Genomic DNA, 12,362 nt, shown 5'->3' with positions numbered 1-12,362 from the left:
CCCCAGGAGTCCCTCCCCGTCCAAGGCTAAACAGTTTATGTGTTTTTCTAGGTGCCAAACGGCAGGCGATTTCAGCTTTGCTGGGCTGTGCTCTGGCTTAAGCTTTGCACCCTGGTCCAGGGAAGTCCCATACTAAAGCCCACAGATGCGAATAAATTACTGACAGTGCCCATCCTCCCCTGCCAGGTGGCGTGGAGGTCCAGATGCTGACCTGGCTGAAAGAGAATACTGTGTTGGCGGCTCCTGATGCAGAGTTAAATGCTTGTTAAAGAAAAAAGAGTCTTGGCCGTTCCTTTTCTTCCTAATGTCTTCCATGCCCCCATCGGCTGCCATCCCTGCAGGTTCGGGCCCGCCTGGGCCTGGGGTTTGGGCAGCGAGGTTGAGAGGGTAGCGGGGTGCTACGCTCTCCAGAGTTGACACCCAGGCAGCCCCAATGTTGCTCAGTGACAGCAGATTGGTTAGGCAAGTCCTGAACAGGGGGGAGGGACCTGATGCCCTGTGGCTCGGGCTTCTGTGCCTGAGGAGGAAAGGAATATGGAGCTTGAGCTGACAGGACAGCAGGGAATGAAATACAGATCAACACATTCCTTCCACGTGTCCGGGATTGATACTTCCACAACACAGGGAGCAAAGAGCTTCGAGGATCACCAGGGCTGGCTGCCGTCTTGGGGAACAAGCGCAGAGGCTCAATCACCAAGTAACTGAGAGCATGGTCACCTCACGTGCAGCACCAATCTGTTGTTGTTTGGAATGGACACATGTAAACATAAAGGGTGCCCTTTAGACACACTGGGCAGTCACTTAAATGGGAAGAAATGATAAGCTTCTCTTGTGGCCCTTACCTACCTTATAGTAAATACTAATATTTAGTCCTAAGTCTGGCATAAGAGCTCAATGCAGATACAAATGGGGCTCACTTCTCCTGTAAGTTCAGGTCTGGAAGTTCTTTAGGCTTCCAGAAAGGGGCCTGAGGTGTCGTAGCTGCCTGGGGGAGAGGAGGAAACCTGGGAGAGGGGTAAATTTTGACTTCTGTTCCCTCCCATTTCTTATGAATGCCTTCTTTGCCTCTGCTGGGCCTCAGGGGGCAGGTGGGGTGGGGGGCTCAGTTTTTGTCCTTCCTGGACTATCTAGGCCCCGTTTTACACGATCCATGACGCCAATGGAGGATGATATACTCAGAGGTCATCATTGTAGGAGTAGGGGGTAGGGATACCCAGTGGGCCGCCCTTACATTGTCAAGTGGCCAAAATGGTAGCCACCTACGTGCTGTGGTTTGAGAGGGTCTAGGCCTATTATTTCTTCCCAATAGCATTCTTTCAGATGAAGGCTTCTTCCCTGTTTATGAATCCCTTACTAAGATGTAAGTACAGTGGGAGGTGGATAATAAGGGAACTTAAGAGAAAGGGAACGTAAGTTAGAGTTCAGGGTAGAGAAGTATAAGTGAGGTGGGGGGTCCTAGGGAGACAGGAAGGGCCAAAGACAAGCTTAACCAACCTCATAGCATTGCTCAGGATCTGCCCTGTTGGCAGGTGTACAGATGCTTTCACAGGACAGCAAACTATTAGAAAGTGGCCCACATCATTATGAAATCTTTAGTTTCTTTTTTTCTTTTTTTTTTAACAGAGTCTTGCTCTGTCACCCAGGGTGGAGTGCTCAAACTCCTCCTCCTGGGTTCAAGAGATTCTCCTGCCTCAGTCTCCTGAGTAGCTGGGATTACAGGTGTGCACCACCAGCTACGTTTTGTATTTTTAGTAGAGACGGTGTTTGACAATGTTAGCCAGGCTGGTCTTGAACTCCCAACCTCAGGTGATCCGCCTGCCTCAGTCTCCCAAAGTACTGGGATGACAGGCGTGAGCCACCACGCCTGGCCTTTTTTTCTTTTTTTAAGAGAGAGGGTCTTGCTCTGTTGCCAGGCTGAGTGCAGTGGTACAACCATAGCTGTGACCTTGAACTCTTGGGCTGAAGCTATCCTCCCACCCCAGGCCTTCCAAGTAGCTAGGATCATAAGTGTTTGTCACCACACCCAGCTAATTTTTAAAAATTATTTTTTGTAGAGATGAGGTCTTGCAATGTTGCCAAGGCTGGTCTTGAACTCCTGGCCTCAAGCGATCCTCTTGCCTCGGACTCCCAAAGCGCTGGGATTATAGGCATGAACCACCGCATTCAGCCAGAAGCATGTTGCTAATATCCTTAGATTCTCTAGGAGCAATGAAAAGGCCCTTTAACACAGGTAAACAAACAATATCTAATATCCTTCTCATTTAGATTACCAACACAAAAATGGTCTCCACAAAAGACAAAGCATGTAACACATCATTCGTGTTTCTCAAAACCTTCAGGCAAACCATTAAGAAGAGCTGGCAGTTAAGAATTAATCAAGCATCCTGATTTCAGAATGATTTTGTTCTATAAAAAGTTAACCATTGACGTTTATACAGAAAGTTAGGTTTCAGGTAACTGTGGGGCAGCTCAGATCTTACATATTGCACAAAAGCTGCTCACTTACTTCCACATCTGTGAATTCAGGTGTTTTTCTACCATGGAGTTTAGTGCGAATCGAAAACGATCCCATCTTCTATCAAATACATAGTACCCTCGTCCCATGAGGCGACTCCCAAATGAGCAAAACTGTGAGGAAAAAAAATTTTTAATTTTGATTACAGGTTAATAAACTAATATAAACTATACAGAGAAAAATAACATTTGCATAAAAGCACACAGGGGCACAATTTTACTCAAAATAAAGCAGCAAATCGTACTGAAGCAAAAAATATTTCTGCAGTGCTGTAGTTCGAGCTCTGAATTTTCTGCAGAACCTCACATTACAACTCAACAATAGCTACATTCAATTTTCTGTGGCACAGAGCGGGCTACGTTCTCTACTCTTGGGATAACAACACCAGACACGATGGCTCACGCCTGTCATCCCAGCACTTTGGGAGGCTGAGATGGGAGGATCACTTGAGGTCAGGAGTCCCAGACTGGCCTGGCCAACATGGTGAAACCCCGTCTCTACTAGAAATACAAAAATTAGCCAGGCGTGTTGGTATGTGCCTGGGATCCCAGCTCCTAGGGAGGCTGAAGCAGAAGAATGGCTTGAACTTAGGAGGTGGAGGTTGCAGTGAGCTCAGATCGTGCCACTGCACTCCAGCCTAGGTGACAGACTGAGACCGTGGCTATAAATAAATACATAAATAAATAAATAAATAGAGAAGCATTAATCAGCACCCAGGGTGACTTTTCAGGACCATCGTTTGTCCTATTACCGGCCACATTTTCTCAAGGAACTTGGTGGTTCCCTGCTTCTCATCACAGTAATAGAAACTGCTTGTGCTGGTGTCGCAGGGCCAACCTTTCCTATCTGATGTCAGCAGAGCCACTTTGCTTCCAGCCAGGCTGAATGGCTTCCTTTGCCAGTCCCGATCCCATTTCTGCCTCCAGTCAGTCTTTGTAGGCTGTACTGGGACACAGCACCACCTGGAAGCTTTTGCTCCTGCTGTTCCTTCTCCCTGCTATCTCCTTTCCTCTTCTTTTTTAAAAAAATTTATTATTTATTTATTTATTATTATTATTTTTTGAGATGAAGTTTCACTCTTGTTGCCCAGGCTGGAGCGCAATGGTGCGATCTCGGCTCACTGCAACCTCCACCTCCCAGGTTCAAGAGATTCTCCCGCCTCAGTATCCCAGTAGCTGAGATTACAGGCAGGCACCATCGTGCCCAGCTAATTAATTTTCTTTGTATTTTCGGTAGAGACGGCGGGGTTTCTCCATGTTGGTCAGGCTGGTCTTGAACTCCCACCTCAGTCTCCCAAAGTGTTGGGATTACAGGCGTGAGCCACCGCGCCCAGTCCTTCCCTCTTCTTTTCGTCAATCCCAATTCGCCCTTCTCTCTCCTGGTTTCCTTATCAAGACTCTCATTTCCAGGGGCTCTCATCTGAGTGATCCTCCCACCGTGAATTCCCATGGCACACCCATTGCCTACTTTATTACACTTAGCTTTGGACTCACGACATGGCTGTTTCACGTTATATACAGGATGCCTACACACCTGACTTGACTATCAGTTTAGAGACAGGGGAGCTCATTCTCTTCCCTCTCCTCAGTAGGAGGACTGTAGGCCTTTGGGCTAACAAACGGATTGGGGAGACAGGAATCCAGAAAACATTTAAAGCACACTATCCCTCTTCAAATATGTGGATGAAATACTGGCATTCGGATGTTTAATAAACATTTGATCATAATGTTGGGACAACTGGAAGGCTAGCAGACAGAAATGCAAGAAGCAGCCTCTGAGAAGGTGGCATTTGGCTGGTTTAGGGCTCAGGAGGGTCTGCAAATGACTCTATAACTCAAAAGCAGCTCTCCCCGTTCCTCCAGGCCTCCCAGCAGCTCCCTGGCCTCTATCCCAGACACAGGGCTGGATTGGCACTCATTCCACAAACCGGTCCTGGAACCAGCCTTTGGAACTGTTCTCAGGAGGAAATGCAAGACCTTCCCTTTGTTCTGTTTCTGTTGGTATTTTGGGGGGTTTTGCATTAAAATCTTGTCGCCCATCTAGTACTGCTGATGAAAAACGTTTCTCTGCACTTTCATGTTAAATATTTACTGACCAGCAAGAAAACATACGAAGGGAATTTTCCGACACAGAAACTGGTCCCGGGAAGCACATGGGAGCTGTTTCCAGGTCTAGACATCATTTCTTCCCTCGTCCCAATTGCTAAAGATGCACCGAGCAAGCATCCATTAAAAACAATGATTTAATGTATCAACTGACCACAAGAGAAAGGACAGAGCAAAGACACACATCCATGGCTTTTCCATTTAAATCAGCAAAACGTTCAGGGCACACAGCTGCGCCACATCCCGAGTTTAGCAAATCCACTGTAGCTTGGCAGCTTGGCATGTGGACAAATGTCTTGCTGTGCTCCAGAGTCTGGCCTTCTGGAGAGCCTCGTATCTCTTTCAGACTCAGGAGCTGGAAGCATCGATTTGTCTTTGCTACCTGTGTATCTGATTCCGTACGGACGTGAGGCTCGGCCCTGAGAGGCTCCAGTTCCCAGCTGGCATGTTACGCCTCCAGCAGAGCTGTAGATCCTCACTGCGTGGGCCACCGTGGCAGACCCTACTGGTTGCCAACCTCACCAACTGCCACCCACTCCCACCTCTCTCTGTCTTCTCCTTGCTAACAGAATCGTACTTTTGTTCTTATATCTGACACAGCAGTATTCAAGTGGGTCTCCTCCCAGAACCTTGGGATAAATCATGGCTGGTTCCTCCTGCGTCACTGTAACCCCTTCCTTCTCTGCTGCCAACTGATCTAGGGGTGGGCATGTGATCCATTTCTGTTAGATATAAGGGGAAGTCTGCTGGGGGTTTCATAGGAAGATTTTCTCTCCTAACATAAGGCAGTATCTTGGAAGAAGACCCCTTTTCTGTTTGTCCCTTTCCAACCTGAGAGGCACACCGCTGGGTGAGGATGTCATATCGGAGCTGCAGCTGACATACTGGGACCATGTGTGAAAGGTAGAGGGAGTTTCAGAGACGGTCCCTCAGCTACATGACATTGTGGAGAAGCTGAACCAAGCTTGGGAGCACCTGCCTCCAGATTCCCTGCTATGTGAGATAATTAAATGACCTCAGTGCTTGTGCCAGATGAGCTGAGTTTTCTACTTCCAGCAGTCAAAGGCATTCTGAATCGTCCCTGACTATTTTCTGTACTAACCAAGAGGCAAAGTCTCAGGCTGATGGTGAGCCACAGGTAAGCATTATCCCCAGGAAAGGGAAGTGAACTTGGCCTTCATTCATGACACGGAGAAGAGGGAAGAGGGATTCACTCTATCTTGATATAGGAGCAGGAGGGATTTCATTTACAGTCTAGAGACAGTCAGAGCTGATCTTGCAGGCCTCAGGCTGGCACCAGAGTAAACCACCAAGGGGTCCCATGTTCTAGGCCCCTACATTCGGCTCTGTGATGGCAGCACCAGGTATTCCCTTCTCAAGTGCTTGCTGGCGAGCAATAAACAAGCCTCCAGCGGATGCCTCCTGTTTCCCACCTCAGTTTCGATGACATTCTGAATTGTCGGCATGCACTCATTCAAGGAATCGGAAAGAAAGTATCCTTTTTTTTATTAATCAGTAATCACGGTGACCTGAAATGCTTCCTCTTTCCTTCAACACACACACATACGCTCAGTTCTGGTGCCATCTGGTCAGGTAACAGTAATACTTAGAACCAACAGGGGACAGTATCAGCAAGGGCTGGCTTCTGACACGCTGCCGAGAAAGATGGCTTCCCGAGCAGGTGACCCCAGCTAACCCTGGATATCAGAGGCTCCGTTTTTAGATGGCCAAGGCCAGAGGGTCAGCTCCTGAGCGCACTTGTAGAAACGCTATTTCTCAAGCATGCAAGGCAGCCCATAAATACTCAGGATTATCCTCCCCCACCACCTTTTCTTTCTTTCTGGTAGTATGTGGAAGTACTCAGGATTATAATCAGTTGGGAGCCTGTTCCTTCCTTTTGTAATATTCAAGGGCATTTCGAAGGCAATCATTCAAACTCACGATAAGCCTTTCAGTAAAACACTGCACAAACAGCCTTGCCTCAGGAAGGATCACGCCTCTGGTATGATCACCTAAGTGTCTGCAAAGCACAGGCGAGGAACGCACGGCAAGGAACAGAAGGAGGCCTACCGCGAGAGGTCTGGGGTGGTGTGTAGAGAACTGACAGTCTAGCTTCTCAGGTTCGTCGGCTCCGTCCATCTCCCCTTCATCACTGGACAGTCGGCTGGCGAGGTCAACTCCAACCGGTGGCAGTGGGGGCTCTGGAGTGTGGCCGCTATGATTTGAAGACGCGCTGCTGCTTATGCTATTTGCAGACGATGGTCTAAGGGCAAGAGGGAAGGGCAAACAAAATGAACCAAATAAACCTTTTCTGAGGTAACAAGATCCACCCAGTTTAATGGTGTTCAGAAAGCCTGATTAAGGCCGGGTGCGATGGCTCAGGCCTATAATCCCAGCACTTTGGGAGGCTGAGGCAGGCCGATCACGAGGTCAGGAGATCAAGACCATCCTGGCCAACATGGTGAAACTCCATCTCTACTAAAATACAAAAAAATTAGCCAGGTGTGGTGGTGCACGCCTGTAGTCCCAGCAACTCAGGAGGCTGAGGCAGGGGAATCACCTGAACCCAGGAGGTGCAGGTTGCAGTGAGCCGAGATTGCATCACTGCACTCCAGTCTGGTGACAGAGCAAGACTCCGTCTCAAAAAACAAACAAACAGCCAGGCAAGGTGGCTCACGCCTGTGATCCTAGCACTTTGGGAGGCTGAGGTGGGTGGATCACCTGAGGTCAGGAGTTCAAAACCAGCCTGGCCAACATGGTGAAACCCCATCTTTAAAACAAACAAACAATGACAAAAACAAACAACAAACAAACAAAGAAACCAGCTTGATTAGCCTTGCCAGTACCTCAGGGCGGGCACACCAGTGGTGACTTTGCACAAGGGAAAACAATCAAGTCTGAAGGGTTTGCAGTGACTGTCTCTCTCCAGGTACCCAGTTAAGTTTGGTTCTGTCCCACTTGCTGTCTCTGGGGCAGATGACAGGAATGATGGAAAATCCCAACAGCATAAGTGGAATGTCAAATATGGGAAAGTGACAAAGAGAAATGAACCGGAACTAGTCTTCTATGAATTTAGTTACAACTATTCACCCATTTGCAGGTAAGTAAGTTGCACTTGCCATACAATTGCTTTTCTTTCTTTCTTCTTTTTTTTTTTTTTGAGACAGAGTCTCGCTCAGTCTCCAGGAGCCAGGCTGGAATGCAATGGCGAGACCTCAGCTCACTGCAACCTCCGCCTCCCAGGTTCAAGCAATTCTTCTGCCTCAGCCTCCCAAATAGCTGGGACTACAAGTGCGTGCCACCACGCCCAGCTAATTTTTGTATTTTTAGTAGAGACGGGGTTTCACCATGTTGGCCAGGATGGTCTTGATCTCTTGACCTTGTGATCCGCCCTCCTCAGCCTCCCACAGTGCTGGGATTACAGGCGTGAACCACCGTGCCCGGCCACAATTGCTTTTCTTTGAAAGTGGAACCTGGCAGGAAGATCAACCAGGTAAACACGATCAGAGCCATCACCAAAATACCAGTAATGAAGAAACACAGTCCATTGGATATGTTCTTTGACACAAAGCTATGACTTTAGCAAACTGTTATCATACCAGCCTGTTACTTAATGTTGAGCCGTGTGTAGTTTAAATGTATTTTCTGAAAATGAGTGTTTTAATTTACTTTATTTATTTTTTTGAGACTCTCGCTGTGTCTCCAGGCTAGAGTGCAGCTGTGCCATCTCAGCTCACTGCAACATCTGCCTCCCAGGTTCAAGTGATTCTCCTGCCTCAGCCTCCCGAGTAGCTGGGATTACAGGCACCTGCCACCATGCCTGGCTAACTTTTGTATTTTCAGTGGAGAAAGGCTTTCACCATGTTGGCCAGGCTGGTCTTAAACTCCTGACTTCAGGTGATCCGCCCACCTTGGCCTCCCAAAGTGCTGCGATTACAGGTGTGACCCACTGCGTCCGGTTTCAGTTTACTTTTTGACAAGCCCTTTTATGCACTGTGGGGTATGATTGGCTCATAGTAGGTGCTAAAGAGAGATTTTTCTCAATGAATGAAATGAATGAATGAATTCTATGTGTGTATAAAACAACAGAACAGATGTCATCTTAATTAGGGTTAAGCTTATAAAAAGCAATGTCACAATAAGAGGCAGAACTACCTGCTTTCTAGGCAGTAAAAAACAAAACAACACAAGAAAAAACCAAAATCAAACGCATCCACATTGGCAGAAGAGTTAGATGAGGAATAGCCACAGTTAACTGCTACTAGTTTTCACTAATTCTCCACTTTCATCAGGTGATTGAGCAGGGAGAGGTGAAAAAGGGAGAAAAACAAGTTTTGGAGGAAAAAAAAAAATTGTTTCTCTGCTTTCTGCTTTGAAAGCTGCTCCTTCAAGTCTCATGAAACGGCACTGCTGATCTGTCTCCCTTCTCTCTTATTTTTACCCTGGATTCTCTGTTGCTTCGAAATCTTTTCAGGTCTCAAAACCTTGAACTTAAATCGGTATGCCACTTAAAAACAAAACCACAAAGGTGAAAACAACCCGAGTGTCCACGAGCCGATGACAGGATGAACAAAACATGGTATATCCATCCAATGGAATATTATGCAAGCCTTAACAAGAAATGAAATTCTGCTATGATATGAATGACACTTGAAAGCATCACACTAAATAAAATAAGCCAGACACGAAGGACAAATATTGGATGGTTCCACTTATATGAGATACCGAGACAGAAAGTAGAAAAGAGTTATCAGGAGTTGGAAGGAGGGGGAATAGGGAAGGGGTGTTTAGTGGGTATACAGCTTCAATTGGAGATGAAGAGAAAGTTCTGGAGATGGATGACAGTATGAGTACACAACACTGTGAATGTGCTTAATGCCACTAAACTAGACACTTAAAAATGGTAGATTTTGTGCTACGTATATTTTACTAGGAAAACAAAACAAGGCCGTATGTAGTTTTTCAGTGTCATGACAAGAATTCTGTTGGGACGACAATTTATTTTGGACTATCACCTTCCTGTACTATAAAAACAAAGATGCCATTCATTCTGCGTGTCCACAGGCCAAAGAACACATCACCCCAGGCGTTCCTCAATACCTGCTCTTCTGTATCAGGAGGGGCAACAACGCTATTGTCTGCTTACCGATGAAGACCCAAATAATAAAATCATTTAGATGAGGCTGAAACATAAAAAGAAACAAACCAGTATCCATAATTCTGCCACCCCAGATCAAGCGTTATTAGCATTTTGATTTCCATCCTTCCAGACTTTGTTACTGTGCACACACATCAAATGCATTTTAAAGCAAGAACTGGATCACACGCTCACACTGAACATGAAATGTGAACAGTACCTACTATTTTGAGATACGCTTTTTTAAAAACCTAGTGATGTTGTAGAAGTGTTTCCATGTATAGAACTACATCACTTTTAGTATTCCCCAGGAATCCATAGCATGAATATGTCATAATTTACTTAATGAATCTTCTATTGATGAACATTTGTTTCCAAACTTTCTAACAGGCTCTCTCTGTGAAGCCCTCTCCATCATGATAGGACCTCCTTGTTCCACATGAGATAGGTAAAAAGGAGCTGGATTTTATTGTGACAATAGCATCATCATCAGGGTTATGTAGGGAATTGCTTCTTTTTATGTGCTTATTTTTTTTAGAGACAAGATCTTGCTCTGTCACCCAGGCTGGAGTGTAAAGGCATGATCATGGCTCAGTGCAGCTACAAACTTCAGGGCTCAGGGGATCCACCCACCTCAGCCTTGTGAGTAGCAGGGTCCGTAAGCACGTGGCACAACATCAGGCTAATTTTAAAGTATTTTATAGAGACAGGGTCTTGCTTACGTTGCTCAGACTGGTCTCAAACTCCTGGCCTCAAAAGATGATCCTGTCTCAGTCTCTCAAAGTGCTGGGACTGCAGGTGTGAGCCACTGTGCTAGGCCTGTCTTTACCTTTATTTATTTACTTTTCTTTTTTTGAGACAGACTCTTGCTCTGTTGTCCAGGCTAGAGTGCAGTGGCACAATCTCGGCTCACTGCAACCTCTACCTCCTGAGTTCGAGCGATTCTCCTGTTTCAGTCTCCTGAGTAGCTGGAACTATAGGTGTGCACCACCATGCCCGGCTAATTTTTGTATTTTTAGTAGAGATGTGGTTTCACCGTGTTGGCTAGGCTGGTCTCAAACTCCTGACCTCAGGTGATTCACCTGCCTTGGCCTTCCAAAGTGGTGGGATTGGCCGGGCGCGGTGGCTCAAGCCTGTAATCCCAGCACTTTGGGAGGCCGAGGCGGGTGGATCATGAGGTCAAGAGATCGAGACCATCCTGACCAACATGGTGAAACCCCGTCTCTACTAAAAATACAAAAATTAGCTGGGTGTGGTGGCGTGCGCCTGTAGTCCCAGCTACTTGGGAGGCTGAGGCGGAAGAATTGCTTGAATCCAGGAGGCAGAGGTTGCAGTGAGCCGAGATTGTGCCACTGCACTCCAGCCTGGTGCCTGGCACCTGACGACAGAGTGAGACTCTGTCTCAAAAAAAAAAAAAAAAAAAAAGGCCGGGCGCGGTGGCTCAAGCCTGTAATCCCAGCACTTTGGGAGGCCGAGGCGGGTGGATCACGAGGTCGAGAGATCGAGACCATCCCAGTCAACATGGTGAAACCCCGTCTCTACTAAAAATACAAAAAATTAGCTGGGCATGGTGGCACGTGCCTGTAATCCCAGCTACTCAGGAGGCTGAGGCAGGAGAATTGCCTGAACCCAGGAGGTGGAGGTTGCGGTGAGCCGAGACTGCGCCATTGCACTCCAGCCTGGGTAACGAGAGTGAAACTCCATCTCAAAAAGAAAAAAAAAAAAAAAAAAAAGAAAAAAGAAGAAAAAAAAGCAAAGTGGTGGGATTACAGGTGTGAGCCACCATATCCTGTCTTTACTTTTTAAAGATGCATTTGGAAGGCTTTTGAGGTGAAATGCCATGGTACTTGCAATTTATGTCAAAATACGTCATCAAAAAATGTAGATGAAGCAAACATAATCGCAAAATATTAATATAGTATCTGTTAAAACTAGACATGTGGGTTTTATACTAGTCTCTCTTCTATACATGGGAAATATTTTATAATGAAAAGTAGAAAAAACAAAAACAAGAAGAAAATAGAGTTGGTACTATAGGTATATATAAGAAAGTTACTGAAGAACTTCCTATTTTTTGGCATTTTATTTTTCTTCAGCTTTATTGAGGTATAACATCTTATACTTATAATACATAAATAAAATTGTATATATTTTAGGTATACAATGTGATTTGATGTATGTATACATTGTAAAATGATTACCACAATCAAGTTAGCTAACATATGTCACCTCACAGTTACCGTTTTTTTGTTTTTCTATGGTGAGAACATTTTTTTTCTTTTTTAGAGACATGGTGTCTCTCTGTCTTCCAAGCTGGAGTGCAGTGGAGCAATCACTCACTGAACTCACGGGAACTTCTGTGCTCACGGGATCTTCCAACCTCAGCCTCTGAAGTAGCTGGGACTACAGGCATGAGCCACTGAGCCCAGTGAAATATGCTTAAGATCTACTCACTCACTCAGCAAATTTCAAGTACACAATACAGTATTATTAACTCGAGTTACCATATTACCATATTAGAGATTAGATCCCCAGAGTGTATGCATCTTGTAACTGAAAGTTGTCTAATATCTCCCATTGTTCCCAACCCTTAGCCCCAAACAAA

At 46.0% G+C, this 12,362-nt stretch overlaps 1 protein-coding gene across 12 annotated transcripts in view; it reads right to left on the bottom strand.

Moving 5' to 3' along the window:
- Positions 1-12,362, bottom strand: part of ATXN7L1 (ataxin 7 like 1) — a 274,608-nt gene that overhangs the window by 14,544 nt on the left and 247,702 nt on the right. For 8 of the 12 annotated variants that reach the window (XM_010344377.3, XM_010344400.3, XM_010344406.3 and 5 more), the window contains 3 exons: positions 6,691-6,883; positions 2,507-2,628; positions 212-517 (listed from right to left, as the gene is read on the bottom strand). In XM_010344377.3, coding sequence (XP_010342679.1) covers positions 212-517; positions 2,507-2,628; positions 6,691-6,883 — 621 coding nt within the window. The remainder of the gene's footprint in view (positions 1-211; positions 518-2,506; positions 2,629-6,690; positions 6,884-12,362) is intronic. The other 4 variants (XM_010344422.3, XM_010344428.3, XM_003921110.4 and 1 more) reach the window with 1 other exon arrangement.

The sequence above is a fragment of the Saimiri boliviensis genome, chromosome 10 (assembly GCF_048565385.1).
Source record: "Saimiri boliviensis isolate mSaiBol1 chromosome 10, mSaiBol1.pri, whole genome shotgun sequence".
NCBI classification, from domain to species: domain Eukaryota; kingdom Metazoa; phylum Chordata; class Mammalia; order Primates; family Cebidae; genus Saimiri; species Saimiri boliviensis.
The sequence above is the reverse complement of the archived record's forward strand: the minus strand, read 5'-3'. Positions and strand labels throughout refer to the sequence as shown.